The 20,912-nt window shown below is 42.5% G+C and overlaps 1 protein-coding gene across 1 annotated transcript in view; it reads left to right on the forward strand.

Moving 5' to 3' along the window:
• The window catches only part of EDARADD (EDAR associated death domain), a 205,474-nt gene that overhangs the window by 133,013 nt on the left and 51,549 nt on the right, over window positions 1-20,912 (forward strand). The window contains exon 3 of the mRNA XM_029594164.1: window positions 1,089-1,128. Within this exon, the coding sequence (XP_029450024.1) occupies window positions 1,089-1,128 (40 nt within the window). The remainder of the gene's footprint in view (window positions 1-1,088; window positions 1,129-20,912) is intronic.

A 20,912-nucleotide genomic window follows, 5' to 3' on the forward strand; every position in this document is an offset into this window, starting at 1 on the left:
TTGCCTGCCTCAACCCCTGCCTGGACTTAGATTTTGGATTGGCTGCTGCCAGCCTTGGTTCCTGCCTAGCCCTCCTTGGTGGGTGTCACCTACTCTAGACCTTGCGGTTCGTCATGGGGCCCGAGTGTCACTCTGCAGTCTCCGTCCAGTTTCCAGCCTGAGGTAAGACTGTTACTTTGTTCTTTGGAGCCACAAACCATAACAGCTAACTTTATATGGATAACTTTAGGGAAGGTTTTGGGCTCATCCAGACTTACAGGGTCATTCATCAAATTGCGATAGGCCAATATCACATGCATTACGGAGGTATTGCATGCAATGCTATTGCGAACTGCACTAAAAACGGCCTATCACATATTGCGTATACAAATGGAAAAACTGATATTCAAGTGGGAGGAGTTGGGGCAGGATAAATGTAAAGTAGGGGGTGGTAGCACGGCGTGCGATAGCTATCGCACGTAATCGCGGGTCAGCAACGCAGGTAGTAGCTACACCTTTTTTCTTTTTCCCCACTGATTTTCACCCATTTTTGTTCATTATAAGAAACACTGAGAAATTCCCAGGAAAAATAAAATAAAAACTGAAAACAAAGGTTCCTAAAAATATAGCAATGAGCTTAACTATACTAGGCTGCTAGGAACAAGGGGATCACAGGAGCCCCTAGAGCTACATCTCATCTCTGGACTGGGGAAAAAAAGAGTTGGTGCAAAAAATTGGGAACAATCTCCAAATATAAGGGATGCCTTGTAATCCCAATCTATGTACATATTTACTACTCCTTCTTTGGCTTTCTCGTCTTTTCATTCATGCATCATCGGTTTGTGCATAGTTTTTCCACTGTGCTCACAGGAACAATGGAGATTTCAGGTATTTAATCAGCTGGAGAAAGACAGTATCTTCATCTTTGTACATGGAGTTTGCCCTTGCCTTTCTCTCAACCCTCTCATGCAATGATGTTAGGCAATGAAGGTGAAACATAGAAACATAGAAACAGGTGGTTATGGTTATGTGAGTTTTACATTTTTAAACTGATAAAAATTTTAGTAAAAACAATAAAATGAGATTTATTCCTCTCTTTTTTTTAACAGCCAGAAAAGTACCCTGTTCAAGATACAGGAATACCTAAAGGTATAGTATACTAAAGTTTTCACTATTTTAGGTATGGTTAAATATTAAGCTTGAAATATTTTTCTAGAAAAAGTAATGCCAAAAGGAAAAGTATATAATAATTTGCACCAGTCTCCAATTTCAGTCCATTATCGCAGTCTGTTTAAAAGGAGAGTCAGTTTATAACTTTTTATGTGCTTCACAAAAGAAAGCAATATTCAGAAGGTTTACTGGGTTTTCTCTCAAATACTATCAGTGCATAGGAGCTTTTTCTTACTTCTTTTTCCTTTGCTTTTTGAGAAGAGAGGAGAAAGGACAATGAGGAAACATGCAACTAAGACCAAGAGAGAAAATGAGAGTAAGGTTGGAGGAGAATGAGCATAAGAGAACACAAGGGGAGAAAGAAAAAAAAAGGAAGAGAGGGACATGAAATAGAGGAAGAAATAGAGAAAAGGATGATGAGTGAAAATAAATACAAATTGGAATAGGTAATAAAAAAAATTAAAATATAGGGAAACAGTTGAGAGAGAATTACAAAAAAGAAGAGCAGAAAAGAAAAGAACTATATTATAGAGATGTGAATCGGAACTGAAATCGGAACCGATTCTGGTTCCGATTCACATCTCTACATATTATAATATAGAACAAGGGTTCCCAACCTTTCAGGGAACATGGACCCCTTTTCAGCTTGAAAAGGTTTCATGGACCCCTGTACATTGTCTTCTATTTTTACAAGCCAAAACTAAAGAAATAATGAGATACACTCCAGAATCATTCAGAATGTGTAAATCTTTGATCTAAACTGAATACATAGGGAGGGAAGTTTCCAAAGGTATTTCAAAATTGAAGGTTGAGGCCATTCCACCTTCTAGTCCAATTGCAATGGGGAAGAGGAAGCAAATTCAAAAGAGGTTCCAGGCTGACAACTTAGTGTGACCTGGCAGAAAATCAGCACCAGTACCTACCATGCACAAGTAAGCTCTGGAATTTGTTGCCAGAGGAGGTAGTTAGTGCAGTTAGTGTAGCTGGGTTCAAAAAAGGTTTGGATAAGTTCTTGGAGGAGAAGTCTATTAATGGCTATTAATCAATTATACTTAGGCAATAGCCACTGCTATTAATTGCATCAGTAGCATGGGATCTTCTTGGTGTTTGGGTAATTGCCAGGTTCTTATGGCTTGGTTTGGCCTCTGTTGGAAACAGGATGCTGGGCTTGATGGACACTTGGTCTGACCCAGCATGGCAATTTCTTATGTTCTTACAGGCCTGCAATCTAATTTTCAAAGGAAAACTGACCATGGAATTTCCTCTTGAAAGCTGGGGCTGGTAGGGGAAAGTCAGATCTTTTGTACCTGTGTACTTTTCATCTGCATTAAAGTGTGAAAGTGTGCATGAGGATTTCAAAATTAAATCCCTGCGTATATTTTCCCTCCTCCAACCTAGCCGAGCTCCTCCGCCTCCCCCCCCCGCAGGTAAAAGCCTGCATGCTGTTCATGGCGTAGCAACTTTAACCCTCAGTGGCAGTGAACAGCAATTTTCAAAAGGGCATTTTTACATTGTTAAACAGGTGATTACTCACATAAAAAGCTTTGAAACTTACCTTCTATGAAATTTGACCCCTTTTTAACCTGCTTTTCTTTTATACATTATCATTTCCTTTTATGATCCTTTCAAACACATACAGAAAATGATAATCACAAAATAATTTAGATTTTAGAAAAAGCAAATCAATAGCCTGCTTTTCAATGGGAAGAAGGCTAATGAGGTCTCCATGACTGTCTGGGTGTCCTCTAAATAACTTTTGTGTTTAATGTCATATCTAAAACTGGCTGTTGTCTTGTCCTCTCTGGCTGTCATCCTTCCCCTCTTCCCTACTTGGAACATGGTGGGTCCTCTACCTTTCCTCTCTCTCTCTTTCTTTCTCTCTCTCTTCCTCTGTCCAACATGATTCCTGCCAGTCCTCTCCTTCTCTGCCCTGATAGGCTACCATTCATTCTCACTCCCCTTAACCAGGTCAATCGTAGATTCCTGTTTCCTCTTTACCCTTCATTTCTTCCTTAATTCCTGTCTCATTTCTTCTCCCCTCTGTCTTTCTCCTCATCTGTCAGTGCAGTCCCATTTTTCCTTTCTTCCTTTGAGCCATTCTAGTCACTTTTCCAGTGCATCTCTCTTCTCCTCTCTCTCTCTGTCTCTGCCAGACCAGTATCAGAGCATACTGGGAAGTGGTGGGAAGCGTTTCTCACTGTTGTGATAACTAGGGTTGCCAACTAGCTCCAGATTTTCAGAATAGATTGATCCAGTCCTGCTTTTACTCACCCGCATGCAGGTACTTATAGTCTTGATTTTCTTAGGAAATGCAATAGGGAAATAAAAATAAATCCCAGCATGCAATGTGATAAAACCAGGACTGGATCAACCTGACCTGAAAATCTGGAACCAGCAGGCAACACTAGCTTTCCTCAATGTGCAGCAGAGGCTGCAGAGGTTCTGACAGATACAATAGGCCCCTATCTTCACATATTCATGAAGTGCTTAGACCACACTGCCACATGTTTAGCGGAGGTGTGGAAGAGACAGATTGATTGCAGCCCTTGAGCATCCTAATCAGTGTGATTTACAATTCTAGAGGGCAGCAATTGATTGTTCTTTTCCCCACTGTTTAACATGCAGCAGTGAGGTTTGAGGCTTCTAATAGGTGCGAATGGCCCTGTCTGTCTCTCCTGGTCTGCAGCAATGTGCATTGAAATTTTCGAGGCCATAATAGGCCCCATTCTCATGCACCTGGCCTGTGGCAACAGTTCAACTAATCACAGGCAACAGCAGCCTACTCATTTTCTTCCTAGCTAAATTTTCTTGCATCCCTTCTGGAGGACCTCCTGGGATGATCTTGCAGGAGGTCCTCCAGAAGGGAACCACTGATATAGAAAAAAAGAACATATAATTAATGGAAGACACTAAACAAATGGATAAGAAAATAAAGTCTAACTAAACTAAAGAAAAAGTATCAGTAAAAAGAAGAGTTAATTTCAACCCATGGCCTTTCTTTATGCTGATGTGAAGTTTATGTTGCCAGGGGCAGAATGGGGCACAGGTTTCTCTTCCATTTCTGCAGGTGTCTCTGTGCATCTTTTGGAGTTTCACCTTCTAGCCAGCTGATGGCAGCAAACTTGAAGCAATCCTTTTGTGTTCAGCTCTATGATACTTTTGTGTTTCACATTCTAGTCAACAGCATGGAAGAGGTATGCTCTCTCTCTCCTGCTCCTGTTTCTATAGTAGAGATCAGCCCAGCCAATCCACAAATTAAAAAAAAATCTTGCAGTACCAACATTTATTTATTTATCATAATTTCTTAATTGATTTAAAGATTAAAAATCTTTACATCCATTGGGAAAAATATGTTGGATAAAATGCTTGATGGCATGTGTGCCAACTCTATACGATTCTTTTACTGCTCCTGGACTAAGAAGTCTTGCTGTAGGGTTATGGTTATAGTTATTTATTTTGTTGTCTAGTGCCAGGCTCTGGGCAACCTACAATTATCTCACATTCATAATAAGTATTAAAAAATGCCAAAAAATATCAAACTATTAAAAATTAACAGTAGTTCAAACCAAACAGTACCAACTGAAAAATCATCAAAGCAGAGACAAAAACAAGGCAAAAAAATATATTAACCTTGTAAAATACTGGCTGATAGAGGTAAGTCTTAAGCAGAGATTTAAATGTCTTAGATGGAGATTCTTAGGAAGAGAATTCTAAAAGACTGGAGCATCTACAGAGAATGCCCATTTGCGGGTCGATAAGAGCATGAAAAGGGAATCAACAAGGGTTGGAGTGGTGGGATTAGGCATCTGGAGGGGAAAAGGGGATTGCTGGGGTGACAAAGTCTGAGTGCAGGCTGGGGTAGGTGGAGATAGAGTATGAATGAATGCTGGAGGTTGGGACAGAATGTGTGAATGAGTGTCTGAAGTGGGAGATTGCAGAGTGTAAATGAATTCTGTGGGAGGAGAGAGCAGAGTGTGTGAGGAGAGAGCAGGGTGTCAGCAGATGTATGTCAATGTCTGGAAAATTGTACTGTGTAAGTAACTTTTGTAAGTGAGCATGAAGGAATGGTTGTTTTTCCCCCTCCTTATCTTAAATATGATTTTATTTTATTAATGAAACCCTGAAGTCTTGAGTTTAAATCATCATTTCAATTATTAATGCTATTTTTCCCTATCAAATTAATTCTAAGAGATGGCAACCTACCTACTTTCAACTATATTTTATTTATTTAAAAATGTTTATCCCACAAATAAATCCACAGCTCAAAGTGGTGTGCATGTATGAAAATGTACATAAAAGTAAACATACATACAAAAAAACAAAAAGTTACATTTAGACTTAATCTGCCAATATACCTCATACAGTATTGGCATGATATGTGGCCGCAAGCCCTGACCAGAGATGATATGGGCTGCTGAGTTCTGTAAAATCTGAAGTGCCCTAAAAAGTGAATTTTAAGAGTTGTGCATGTAAAAATGAGCAGATGTGCACACAAAATAGCGCATATTCATGCAATTGCTATTTTATAAATGTGCAAATAATATAAGAATATAAGATATGCCATACACGGTCAGACAAAGGCCCATCAAGCCCAGCATCCTGTTTCTAACAGTGGCCAATCCAGGTCACGAGCACCTGGCAAATACCCAAATATTAAATAAATCTCAAGCTACTACTGCTTATTTCTTTTTATTCATTTCTTTATTGAATTTTTCAGAATTATAACAACTTAACTTTCTTAAACATGAAAGCATGAAAAACCTTAACACAAAACTGAAGAAAAACTGAAACCCCCATACCCCCCCCCCCTCCTTCTACAGCAGGAGATGAGAAGATAAAAGTCTCTTCAGTACACCTACAGAGCCGTTGAACTCCCAGCAGAGTCCCGGTATTGGCTGTTAGTAACTCCTGTTAGCAAGTCTCTCTTGGAAGTTGAGAGGGACCACCAGAATTTAAGCCACATCGCAAGACAAGCCATCCGTGCTTCTTTCGCCTGAGCATGCGCCGTCATGAGTTCATGCTGGAGCAGAGTCTCCAGTCGGGTGTGCCACTGACTGCCGGTAGGGCGGTCTCGTTTAATCCACATGGATATGATTGTTTGCATTGCAATCGGCAGGGCTTTATGCAAGAACCATTGATCATAGTCTGACAAATGTTTGAGGGAAGCCAAGGGGAGGTGCAACAGACATAATTTAAGGTCCATGGGTATTTGAGTTTTCAATATCTTTCCCAGACTGTCCAATACCTCTCCCCAAAATAAAACCAGCATGTCACACTCCCATAAGCTATGAAGGTATGTGCCCTTGGAAGACTGACACTTTATACATACATCACAGTCACAAAGTTTTACAGCATACAATCGAGCTTGGGAAATAAACACACAATGCCAGATTTTAAACCCCAGCTCACGGAGAGTAACGTTTTCTGTCGCCTTATAACACTCATCAAAACTGTGTGCTATATCTACCAGGGACAAAAAGACATTAGCATGGAGGACCCACTTGTTCTGTATAGCCTGCAAAGCGGAGTGGTCTTACAGACCCTTCAAAGGCCTAGAAAAGGTAGAGCAAGAGTGGCTGCTCCAGTTCCCCAAAAGGAGAATATCCTCCAGCCTGCCCCACAAAGCTTCAGGCAGTGGAACTCCAAATGTTTGGCACACGTAATGCCTTGCCTGTAGGTAAGCAAAGAATTCGTGTTTATGGAGCCCATATAATTCTTGAAGTTCCACAAAGCTCCACATAGACCCTGTGCCCGGGGCATAAAACTGCCATACATTCTTAAGTCCTATAGTGCCCCATGTTTTGAATATCGAATATGCTAGTCCCGGCAGGAACTGGGGGTTACCACACAGGGTGACATAAGGAGTCAGACACCGCCCTAGACGCAATTTATTAAAGACAAAGGAATCGCCAAGCTTTCCTTCCCAAGGTCATGATCATGTTCTGTTTATAGGCTTTGGGGATTTGTGAACCCAGGATTTGCATCAGAGTTTCAGGTCTGTATGGGTGTAGCCATTCTAACAGGAAGTCAATTGGAGTGTATTTCCCTATGTCGTAATAGGCACGCCAAGTTATAATCTCTCCAACTCGGGCAAGCCAAACCCCCCTGAGATCTTTCCAACTTTAATGTGTCTAGTGAGAGTCGAGCCCTGCGCCCTCACCCCCCCCCCCCCCCCAAGATATCTACGCACCAAGCCATTAATACTGGCAATTTCCACCATGGTTAACCAAAGAGGTAATTGCTGAAGGATATAAAGCCAGCGCGACAGCTCGAGCATTTTTAACAGTGCAACCCTCCCAGTTAGAGAGAGGGGGAGGGCTTCCCAGGCCTTCAGCTTTTTGGCCATATTACTCATTAACGGTCGTATGTTGGCAGCATGGATCTTGGTGGTGTCCCTCGTCAGCCGAACTCCTAAATATCGCATAGTTCGATCTACACAATGTAGAGGGAAATCCCCCACCCAGTTCGCGTTTATGGAAGGACAGAGGTCCATAGCCTCTGATTTATCAACATTAATTTTTAGACCCACAAAGGACCCAAATTGGTGCTGATGTCTAAGGACCCGCTCCAACGAATCTTGGGGGGATGTCAAGAAAACCAGGACATCATCTGCAAAGGCAGAGACCTTAAAGTTCCGCCTTCCCCACTTGAACCCTTGGATCCGTGAGTCCGCTTCAATCTTCCGGAGCAGAGGATCTATAGATAAACTAGAGATGGGGTGAAAGTGGGCATCCCTGCCTTGTTCCCCTGTATAGTCTAAAATCCGCAGAGATGTGTCCATTGGCCAGAATCGCAGACCGTGGGTTGTGGTATAACATATAGAAACATAGAAATGACGGCAGAAGAAGACCAAACGGCCCATCCAGTCTGCCCAGCAAGCCATGCACTCTTTTTTTTTCTCATACTTGTTACGCATGGCTTTTAGTACCGCTTAGTTCCATTTCCCCTCCACCCCACCACCAATGTAGTGCCGGAACCGCATCCAAGTGAATATCTAGCTTAATTAGGGGTAGTAACATCTCTATGTTCCGGAGAATCTCTCCCGCAAAGCCATAGTGCCTCAAGACAGAGAAAAGATACGCCCATGACACCCGGTCGAATGCCTTCTCGGAATCAAAACCCACAAGCATCGCCGCCTTTCCCTGTTTCTGGCATTCGTACATGGCTATGAGCAATTTGGTCATATTGATGCTAATGGCCCATCCCTTAACAAAGCCTACTTGGGCACTAGTGATAATCTCAGGGGAAACCCCACTAAGCCTATCTGCCATGATTTTAACAAACCAATTTGGCCTCAAAGTTGAGCAACGATATTGGCCAGTACGTGGCCAGTGAGGATAAATCTTTGCCCGGTTTCTCTAGCACAGTGATATAAGCCCTTGTGGTGTCTACAGGGAAGTACCCACACCGCTGAGCTTCCTGATAAAAAAGCAGTAGGTCCTCCGCAGCTTGGGCAGCCAGACACTTATAATACTTAGTACTAAGGCCATCGGGGCCCGGGGCTTTATTTGCTTTTCTTGTTTTAATAGCCCCCCCGAAGTTCTTCTAACCCTATGGGTCTGTTCAGGGTTTCCAGCTGAAGAGCACTGATTCGTGGGAGATGTAGGCCCTGAAAAAATTCCTCCTGAGAAGAGCCCCCTGTCCTATCCTCAGCATAGAGGTGGTTGTAAAATTTTCGGAACTCTGCACATATCTCCTCCCAATGCACAAGTGGTTGTCCTTTTCCATCCCTCAGCTTATCTATGATGGTGGATCCCCTCGCCAGGCATACCATATTGGCCAATAAACACCCCGCCTTGTTCCCACAGTGGAAAAATTTGTGTGCCCCGCCCCGTATCATCTTCTGTGCCCATTCATGCAATAGAGCATTTAGTGTACGCAAGACATCATTATATTCAGTCTGAGCTTGAGGCATACTATGTTGTGCCAGCCTCCTTTTAGTCTGTCCCAGCTGTCGTTCTAATTCTAGTATTTTTTTGACCATTGCTTTGGACTCTGCTATCATATAAGAGGTGATTTCACCCCTCGTGACCGCCTTGCTGGCCACCCAGAAAAGCCAAGGGTCAGTTCTATGTTGGGAATTGTTAAGTTCATACTCCCTCCATTTGCTCTGCAGGAATGCTCGGAATTTGTCATCCCCACTTAAATGACTAGGAAAGCGCCAGAGCCGTGAGGCAGTCTCCCCGATGCCATCACCTATGTCTACCCATAGTAAAGCATGGCTGGAGATCTCAATGGTCCCTATTTTCACCTGTTGAACCCCAGACAGCAAAAAATTAGATATCAACACATAATCAATTCTGGAAAGGGTGGAATGCACCTTGGAAATGTGAGTATAATCACGCTCTGTTGGATTCAGTGTCCGCCATATCTCCAGCAGATGAAGCTCGGTACACATGTATGAAATCCCCTTTCCAGACATCTTGGGCAGAAGGGCAGGGGGGTGATCGCTTTTGTTTTTTCTTTGCGCAGTGGCTTTGTGGACATCACCGGCAGACTGAGGTAAGCCAAATCAGATATCCAAACCTTTAGCCAGTTGGGGTTCCTCCAGTTTCGCGGTAGGGTAGGCTAGAAATCTTTAAATTTTCAGGCTATGGAGGATCAGCACCTGGAGCCGCAGTGAAAACATCCCACTACACTCACCGCATCACGTGACCTCCTACTACTGCATATTAATTAATAGCAGTTTATGGATATTTCCTCTAGGAACTTATCCAAACCTTTATTAAACCCAGTTTCACTAACTGCTATAACCACATTCTCTGGCAATGAATTCTAGAGCTTAACTATGTGCTAAGTGAAAAAGAATTTTCTTTGATTGGTTTTAAATGAGCTACTTGCTAACTTCATGGAGTGCCCCCTAGTCCTTCTGTTATCTGAGAGAATAAATAACCGATTCACATTAACTTGTTCAAGTCCTTCATGATTTTGTAGATCTTTATCATAACCCCCCTCAGTCATCTCTTCTCCAAACTGAACAGCCCTAACTTCCTTAGCCTTTCCTCATAGGGCAGCCGTTCCATGCCTCATCATTTTGGTCACCCTTCTCTGCACGTTCTCCAGTGCAACTATATCTTTTTTGAGATGCAGCAACCAGAATTACACACAGTATTCAAGATGCGGTCTCACCATGGAGCGAAACAGAGGCATTATGTCATCCATTGTTTTATTTGCCATTCCCTTCCTAATAATTCCTAACATTCTGTTTGCTTTTTTAATTGCCACAGCATACTGAGTTGGCAATTTCAATGCATTATCCACTATGACGCCTAGATCTCTTTCCTGGGTGGCAACTTCTAAGTTAGAACCTAACATTGTGTAACTACAGCAAGGGTTATTTTTCCCTATGGGGTAGATTTTTTAAAAAAGCGCATTCGCGTACTTTTGTTTGCGCACCAGGCGCAAACAAAAGTACGCTGGATTTTATAAGATACACGCATAGCCGCGAGTATCTTCTAAAATCCTGGATCGGCGCGCGCAAGGCTGCCGATTTTGGGCAGCCGGCGCGCACCGAGCTGTGCAGCCTATCTCCGTTCCCTCCGAGGCCGCTCCGAAATCGGAGCGGCCTCGGAGGGAACTCTCTTTCGCCCTCCCCTCACCTTCCCTTCCCTTCCTCTACCTAACCCACCCCCCGGCCCTATCTAAACCCCCCCTTACCTTTGTCCGTAGATTTACGCCTGCGAGAAGCAGACGTAAATCTATGCGTGCCAGCGGAGGGCTGGCACGCCGTGCTCCGACCCGGGGGCTGGTCCAAAGGCCTGGACCACGCCCCCGGTCCCGCCCCCGAAACACCGCGCCCCACCCCTGAAACGCCGCGTCATCGGGTCCTGCCCCCACTACACGCCCCCGACATGCCCCCTTTCGAAAACCCCGGGACCTACGCGCGTCCCGGGGTTCTGCGCGCGCCGGCGGCCTATGGAAAATAGGCGCGCTGGCGCGCAAGGCCCTGCTCGCATAAATCCAGGCGGATTTACGCGAGCAGGGCTTTGAAAATCCGCCCGTATATGCATCACTTTGCACTTGTCCACATTAAATTTCATCTGCCATTTGGAAGCCCAATCTTCCAGTCTTGCAAGGTCCTCCTGCAATTTATCACAATCCGCTTGAGATTTAACTACTCTGCATAATTTTGTATCATCCGCAAATTTGATCACCTCACTTGTCGTACCCCTTTTCAGATCATTTATAAATATATTAAAAAGCACTGGTCCAAGTACTGATTCCTGAGGCACTTAACTGTTTACCTTTTTCCACTGTGAAAACTGACCATTTAATCCTACTCTCTGTATCCTGTCTTTTAACCAGTTTGTACTCCACAAAAGGACATCGCCTCCTATGCCATTACTTTTTAGTTTTCTTAGAAGCCTCTCATGCAGGACTTTGTTGAACACCTTCTGAAAATCCAAATACACTACATCTTCTGGTTTACCATTGAGAACATGTTTATTCACCCCTTCCAAAAAAATATAGGAGGTTTGTGAGACAAGACTTCCCTTGGGTAAATCCATGCTGGCTGTGTCCCATTAAACCATGTCTAACTACATGTTTTGTGGGGGGTTTTTTTGTGATTTTATTTTTTATAACAGTTTCCACGATTTTTCCCTGCACTGAAGTCAGGCTCACTGTTCTATAGTTTTCTGGGTCACCCCTGGAACCCTTTTAAAATATCGGTGTTACATTGGCCATCTTCCAATCTTCAGGAGCAACGGATGATTTTAATGATAGGTTACAAATTAATTGTAATAGGTCTGAAATTTCATTTTTTAGTTTTCTCAGAACCCTGAGGTTTGTCAATCTGGTCTACCACATCTTCCAGGTTCACCATGATTTGGTTCAGTTCATCTGAATCATCACCCTTGAAAACTGTCTCCCGAACGGGTATCTCCCCAAAAGTAATCATTGAAGCAAAGAATTTGTTTAATCTTTCTGCGATAGCCTTATATTCCATAAGTGCCCCTTTAACCCCCTTGATCATCTAATGGTCCAACTGACTCCCTCACAGGCTTTCTGCTTTGGATATATTTTAAAAAGTTTGTATTATTAGTTTTTGCCTCCACGGCCAATTTCTTTTCAAATTCTCTCTTAGCCTGTCTTATCAATGTCTTACATTTAATTTGCCAATGCTTATGCTTTATCCTATTTTCTTCTGATAGATTTTTCTTCCAGCTTTTGAAGGAATATCTTTTGGCAAAAATAGGCTCCTTCACCTCTTGTTTTAGCCATGCCGGTAATCATTTTGCCTTCCTTCCACCTTTCTTAATGCATGGAATACATCTGGACTGCACTTCTAAGATGGTATTTTTTTTTAACAATGTCCACGCCTGTTGCACACTCTTTACCTTTGTAGCTGCACATTTCAATTGTTTTTAAACTATTTTTCTCATTTTATCAAAGTTTCCCTTTTGAAAATTTAGTGCTAGAGCCATGGACTGACTTACTGTCCCCCTTCCAGTAATTAATTCAAATTTGATCACATTATGTTACCTCTCTCACCAAATCCTGCGCTCCACTGAGAATTAGATCTAAAATTGCTCCCTCTCTTGTCAGTTCCTGAACCAATTGATCCATAAAACTCTCATTTATTCCATCCAGGAACTTTATCGCTGTAGCATGTCCTGATATTACACTTACCCATACAATATTTGGGTAATTGAAATCTTCGATTATTACTACACTACCAATTTCATTAACTTTTCTAATTTCTCTTAGCATTTCACTATCTCGCCATCTTGGCCAAGTGGATGGTAGACTACTCCTATCACTATACTTTTCCCCAACACACAAGGGATTTCTACCCATAAAGATTCAATTGTTCATTTAGTCTCATGCAGGATCTTTATCCAGTTAGACTCTATGCCATCCTGGACATAAAGTGCCAATCTGCCACCAACATGCTCCTCTCTGTCATTGCGATATAATTTGTACCCTGATATAGCACTATTCCATTGGTTATCCTCTTTCCACTTTGTCTTTGAGATGCCAATTAAGCCTATGTCATCATTCATTGCTATACAATCTAATTCTCCCACCTTACTTCTTAGACTTCTGGCATTAGCATGCAATCATTTCAAAGTGTGTTTTTTGTGTATTAACATTCTGCTTTTCAGATGACAGGGATACATTGGAATCTTTTAGCTCAGGTGAGTTTATAATTATAGATACTTGGACTACTTTTCTTATTATTGGAAACTCTCTGTTGGGATGCCCTAATTCTAATGCTTCATTAATATCCTTTGAAGATACTTCCCTCTGAACCATGCGCTGCTGGGTGACTGTTGGCTCTGTCTCCTTTTTAAAGGTTTATACCAGCAGTCTGGTTCCACCCTGGTTATGGTGGAGTGCATTCCTTCAGAAAAGACTCCCCCTTTCCCAAAAGATTCCCCAATTCCTTACAAAACTGAATCCCTCTTCTTTGCACCATTGTCTCATCCACGCATTGAGACTCTGTAACTCTGCCTGCCTCTGGGGACCTGTGCATGGAACAGGGAGCATTTCAGAGAATGCTACCCTGGAGGTTCTGGATTTCAGCTTTCTACCTAAGAGCCTAAATTTGGCTTCCAGAACCTCCCTCCCACATTTTCCTATGTCATTGGTACCCACATGTATCACAACGGCCGGCTTCTCCCCAGCACTGTCTAAAATCCTGTCTAGGTGACATGTGAGTTTCACCACCTTCACACCAGGAGATCCTCATGCTCACCAGCCACCCAGCTGTCTATGATGGGAATAATTAAATCACCAACTATGATGGTCAAATTAATCCTTCTCTCCTGGGCAGTAGCCGTCCATGGTCCCCACTGTCGGTAGGCGAGGCCGATGAAGAGCAGAGACCCCGCTGGAGCTTCACCACTACCAGCCCACATTCCCCTTAGGTTGAGCCCTCGGGTGCCGGGGCTGGCTGGACTTACGTGGGGTCTCTATAGTGATGAAAGTCCAGGAGAAGAAGAACTGCTGAAGAGCAGGCCAAGTTTAGGAACAGGCAGCAAAGTATGAGAGCCGGTCTCAGGCAATGTACGAAGCAGGCAGCATATCTTGTGGTCGGGCTCCAGGCAAGCATCGAGGCAGGTGGTGTATCTTGTGGTTGGGTTTCAGGCAGAGGCTGAGGCAGGCCGTGTATCTTGTGGTCAGTATCCGGTCTGAAGTCAAAAGCCAAGGCAATCCAAGAAACAAGGGAGAAGGCCAGAAACTCAGGAAGCAACATGCAGAATGCAAGGAGCGAGGAGACCTGTTGCCAAGGCAAAGGCTGGAAGTAGGATCCAGCCTAAATAGTTCTTCAGTGATGATGTCATCTTGGGCGGCTGCAGGCATTTTCCCACCGCGGGCTCTTTAAATGAGGAAGAGAGGCAGGCGGGTACGCGTGCCTAGGAGGATGCCGGAAGCAGGAGGGACTTGGCACTGACGGTGATGTTCCTGCCACGAATGGGAAGCATCCGCGGTGTTGGCCTGATGGCTTGGGTCCACGGAGTCAGTGGCGTCAGGCAGCTGGCTCAGAGCTAGAAGGAGTGCAGCAGTAGTGGAGGCAATTCCCTGCCGCTGTCAGGGTGCCTGAGGCTGGCCCGACCGCTCCAGTGCGGCATCGAGTGAGTGCGGCCGGCTGTGAGAACCTGCAGCCGGTGAGCAAAACACACATCCTTGGTGCAAGAGGACAATGCACCACCTGGAGAGCAGGTCCTTGCTACAAGATCATTTCCTGCTGCACCAGATTGATGCTCTTGGATCATGATACCTTACTCCTGCAAGGCAGCACCAGGGCTGCCAGACTGGAGTTGGGACTTAGCTAAAATATCCCTGAAGGTCTCATCTATATACCTCTTTGCCTCAGCTCCTCCAGGTCTGCCACTCTAGCCTTCAGAGATTGGACTTGTTCTCTGAGAGACAGGAGCTCTTTGTACCAGGTGCATATGTACAACTTCTCACTGGCAGGTAAAAAAATCATACATGTGACACTCTATGCAAGACTGGGAGGCTCCCCTCTCACTGCTGGACTGCTGCCTTCATCTTAAATTTGTTCAGTTCCTAGTTAAGTTTAGATTGCTGTAGGAGTAGGAATGCGTACAATTAGGGTCCTTTAAATGTATTAGTGTATTCACTATTTATTTGGTAGTGACCTATAAGGGAATGATTAAACTCTTGATAAGGCATGGAGAATTTCTGAATTTAAGTTAAAAGGCTGATTAATTTTTTTTGTGTGTGTGAAAGTATCACCTGCCTATAAATTAAAGGATGAACTAGGGGTGGGTGGAAGGGAAAGACAAATACACAAACTCCTGGTTTTTGCCTGCCCTCTAGCTATTTAATACAGACACACAAATACACTAAATAATATACCCAATAGTTTATTTCTCCCCAAAACTTTTAAGTTCTAAAAATTTCCCCATGCAGTACTTACCGATTTTTTTCATCCAACAGCAAGGTGATCCTCTCATCTCAGTGCTCCCACAGGATTGTAATGGTGCATAAATAAATTTGCTTTATAACAAAGGGGCAGGCTGGGGCATTTTGGGGTGGGGCCAGCATTTCCACATATACAGGTGAATTTTCAAAGGAGTTATTCACGTTAATGTAATATACTGTCGTAGCAATTTTCAAAAGACACACTCATAAATCCTATGGACAATTCAAAGGGATATAGTGTGGCAATTTTAAAAAGCCTACTTACATGGGTAAAGTGCATTTACACATGTAAAACCAAGTTTTAAGCATGAAAATGCTTTTGAAAATCAGGTCCATAAGGGGCTATTTTAAAATCTGAGAATACGATGTAGGTACGGCTGTTACTTGAACATATTTACACCTATTAATAGTGTAAATTAGAATATAATTCTTTATAGGCAAATACTGATTGGTGAGTGGGCTGGGTAAAAGGGGGGAGTGCAGACTGAAGAAGCAGGTGGGAGGGGTCTTGATGATTTAGAGATAGACTGAGAAAATTGGTGGACTAATTGGTTTAACTGGTAATTTCCTTAACACATAGCTGGATAAGTTTTCAAATGCTAGTTATCCATCTGTCTTATTTATCCGCCTATGTAGTGCTTTTCTTTTAGTTATCTAGACATTTTACTCACAGTAGCTACTACTACTATTACTACTTAACATTTTTATTGTGCTACACGACATACGCAGCTCTATACAAACATACAAAAAGACAGACCCTGTACAAAAGAACTTGCAGTCTAATAAGCCAACATACAGGACAAGAGACTTGGGGTATAAAGCAAGACAATGGTTAAAAGAAAATAAAGTTAGCTGGATAAGCTGAGCACCACCCCATCCCACACTGGAAGGGACGGGAAAAAAACCAAACTTCTGCCAAAAAACCACACATTTATACCTCCTGCTTCAACCTTGAATACCCAATCAGAAAGTGCCAACACTTTAAGAGAACATATGCCTATTTTGCCATAAGCACATTATTACCTATTACTAAATGCTCAGACACCTAAAATGCCATCCAGTGGTCAACCACTATTACTACATGAATGCATTTTCCAACAACCAGATACAGTGATAATTCCCAGGGTCTCCCCATGCAGGCTCACCAAAGTTGCAGGAATAGTCCAACCCTTTCTTAAACCCAGCTATACTAATAGGTTTTACCACATCCTCTGGCAATGAATTACAGAGTTTAATTATGCATTGAGTAAAACAATATTTTCTCCTATTTGTTTTAAATGTATTATCTAATAACTTCTTTGCATGTCCCCTAGTCTGTACTTTTTGAAAGAATAAACAACCAATTTGCATTTACCCATTCCATTCCATGCCACTCATTATTATATAGACCTCTATCACATCTCCCCCTAGCTGTAACTTCTCCAAGCTGAAGAGTCCTAACTTCTTTAGTCTTTCCTCATATAGGAATCATTCAATCCCATTTATCATTTGGATCACCCTTCCCTGTACCTTTTCAAATTCTGTTATATCGTTTTTGAGATAAAATGACCAGAATTGCACACAATACTCAAGGTGGGGTCACACCATACAACGATACATTATGATACTCTCTGTTTTATTCTGCTACTACGACTACTACTACTTAACATTTCTATAGCACTACTCGACTTAGGCAGCACTGTACAAACAATTAGGGATGTGCATCGTTTTTCTGACGGATGAAAATATTGTATGATATTTTCTAATCCATCAAGTATTGGGGGTCCCTGAAAACGATAGGAAAACCCCACGAAATTGTTGTGTGGTTTTCTTATCGTTTTGGGAGGGGGGAGAAAGGGCACACAGAAAAAAAAACCCCAAACCCACCCCGACCCTTTAGATCAAACTCTTTACAATACCCCACCCTCCCGACGGGAGGGTGGGGTATTGTGGGGTATTTTTAAGATGGCACCGGCCATCCATTGCTCCTACCATGTGACAGGGGCTGGCCAATGGCACCGATAGCCCCCGTCACATGGTAAGGGCAAAGGGCCACCGGCGCCATTTTGTTTACTGGCAGCCAACGGCCCGAGAGCGGGAGATCACTCCCGGGACTCCCGCTGGACCACCAGTTACTTTAGGAAAGTTTTATTTGGGGGGGGGGGTCGGGAGAGTGGGGGATTCTAAATAATTAGATTTAAAGGATCAGGGGTGTTTGTTTTTTTTCGGTTCGGGACAGCCGAAAACAAAAACCGTCCGGACCATGGGAAACGGAATTTCCTGCGGGTCCACGATCCTGAAACCGTAACTGATTCCGGCACCCAATTCACATCTCTACAAACAACATATACGAGACAGTCTCTATTACTTTCCTAATAATTCCTAACATTTCATTTGCTTTCTTGGCTGCTGCCACACACTTAGCAGTGAATTTCAACTTATTACTCACATTGACACTTAGATCTTTTTCCTGAAGTAGTGGCTTACAATGTGGAACTTTACATTATGTAGCTATAATTTGAGATACTCTTCCAATGTGAATCACTTTGCACTTGCCCATATTAAATGTCCTCTGCCATTTGGATACCCAGGCTCCCAGCCTTGCAAGGTCCTTTTACAATTTCTCATAATCTTTATGAGATTTAACAACTTTGAATAATTTTGTATCATCAGCAAATTTGATCACCTTGCTCATTGTTCCCATTCCTAGTCATTTATAAATATGTTAAAAAGCAGTGGTCTCAGTACAGATCCCTGGGTCACTCCACTATTCACCTTTCTCCATTGAGAAAATTGACCATTTAGCCTTAATCTTTGTTTTCTTTCATTTCCATGACTTTTAATCTCTCAAGAGTCTCTCATGAGGTACTTAGTCAAACGCTTTTTCAAAATCCAGATACACTATATCAATTGGCTCACCTGTATCCACATGGCTATTCATGCCTTTAAAAAATGTAGCAGGACGGGGCCTTGTCAAGATGGTGCCCTGATGGTGCTCTTAAGTTCCAGCGTCTCTTCTCTGTTTTTCCCCTTTATTTGTTTTTTCTTTTTTCCTTGGTGTTATGGGGAAGAGGAAAGGGGTAGTTAGATCTTACCCTCTGCTGGAATTATGCGGCACGCCACTCTGCCTGAGTTTGTTTTTTCATTACCTTTACCAACAACTGCTGACTTGGCCGGGGGGCTTCCAGTCTGTTGCTTGCTGAAACTTCGCTCAGCCCAGTCACTCGATCATCGCCTTGACCTCCTGAGTTCACCGCTTGTGAGGTAGCAAAATCGCTGGACCATTTGCAGTTATCTGGCATTTCTCCTGTTTCATCTGGCAGTGTTGGTATCCCTGCCATTGCTGAGAGCCCATGGCTGGAAATGGCAGATTTGTTTCATTCTTCCCCGGAGGTGCATGGTTTATCTGAGATACGGTTTGCAGAACCCTGGTATCGGGCAAAGTTCCTCTGCCTGGCAAGGTCCTTGCCCCACAGGAGATCTGGGACACCTTTAATAATCTTCAGGTTAGACCTGCTGTGACTAAACCTTCCTCAGTTACCCTGGAAAGTTTGTGGGGTGTTTTGGCTTCTGTAGAGAAGTCAGTTTCATCTCTGGTTACTGTTACTTAAGATATTCATTCCAAATGTCTCAGCCAAGAGCAAAGGGTGGCTACATGTGAAGGTTCTATTTCCATCTTAGAAATATCTGTTTCAGAGATGAAAGAATTGCAAGCTAAACAAACTGTAGAATCCTCTGCGATAGCACGTTAATTAGAAACTTTGGAGAATGTTTCTAAGAATTTATATCTTCGCTTTTTGTATTTTCCTCAAGTTTCATTGTTTTCTCCTATTGATATGTTCAAGCTCTATTTGAAAGAGTTTCTGCAAATTCCTGAATCGGCCTATTCTCCTTTTCAGAAATTTTTTTCCTGCCATCCAAAAAACAAAAAATTGTGGATAAACCATATCAGGAAGTTTCCTTGAATTTAACTGAATTTCTTGAAATCTCTGCTTTGTCTTCTCAGGAGAGAGGTACTCTATCAGTCTCCTTTGTGTTTTTGCATGATAGAGACAATATTCTTCGTCTCTTTTTCCACAAACATGAAGTTTTATTTCATGGTGAGAAGATTTGGATTTTTCCTGATTTAGCCAGGTCTACTCAGGAATGAGAAGATAATTTTTGATTATGCGACTGGATATGTTAGCTTTGGGGGCTTCTTGTGTTGTTAGATACCCTTGTAACTGGATTGTTGTTTTGAATTCCAATCTTTTCTGATCCTGTGCAATTGAAGGACTTAATTGAGGCTAGATGGATTGTTCCCCCCTCAACCCACTTAAGATGAGGTATTTTGTAATTAGGTAATGATAATCAGGATGCTGTTTGCTTTTTTTTTTTCTCTCTGATGTGATAAGTCTTTTGCCCATAGACCTTTTTCTCCCCCTCCTTATATATCTATATTTAACTTGAGGGCATTGTAGTTGTATTATTTTTTTTTTTACTCGAATGTATTTCTTTCAATGTTACCTCATTTTTTTCTTTCAAATATGTATGCATTTGAAACATGTTAAAACTTCAATAAAAATAAAGTTTAAAAAAAATGTAGCAGACTGGTGAGGCAAGACTTCATTTCGATAAATCCATGTTGACTCACTGATCTGTAGTTTCCTGGATCATCCCGGGAACCCTTTTTAAAAACTGAAATTACATTGGCCACTCTCTAATCTTCAGATATGGTTTCTGATTTTAATGATAGTAGGTCTGCAATTTCATTTTTCAGCACTCTGGGATGTATACCATCTGGTCCAGGTGATTTGCTACTCTTTAGTTTGTCAGTTTACTTCATTACATCTTCCAGGTTCACTGAGATTTGTTTCAATTCTTCTGAATCATCACCTGTAAATATCACGTCTGGCATGGGTATCTGCCTTACATCTTCCTCAGAAAAGACCAAAGCAAAGAATTAATTTAATATCTCTGTAATGGCCTTGTTCTCCTTAGTGCACCTTTTACCCCTTGATTATCTAATCAGGGCTGGTGCAAGAGTATTTGGGCCCTAGGCAAACCTTCGGTCATACACCCCCTCCCCCAACATTCCTTTAGCACAGTGCTCCCTCCTACCAGTTGCAGTGGCTCTAGAACAGTGCTCCCTTTTTTTGCAGTATTAGCTCTGACACAGCACCCCTTTGGGGCTCATACTGGCAGGATTTTGCTGGCCTCAAAACTTTGGCACTCTAGGTGAATGCCTAGTTTGCCTAATGGAAGCACTAGCTCTGCATCTAATGGTCCAACTGACTCCCTTGCAGGCTTTTTGCTTCAAATGTACCTGAAAAAGTTTTTATTATGAGTTTTTTGTTCTATAGAAAGCTTCTTTTCAAATCCTGTCTTTTTCTACCTTATCAATGCTTTGC

Source organism: Rhinatrema bivittatum, chromosome 3 (assembly GCF_901001135.1).
Source record: "Rhinatrema bivittatum chromosome 3, aRhiBiv1.1, whole genome shotgun sequence".
Classification (NCBI taxonomy): Eukaryota; Metazoa; Chordata; class Amphibia; order Gymnophiona; family Rhinatrematidae; genus Rhinatrema; species Rhinatrema bivittatum.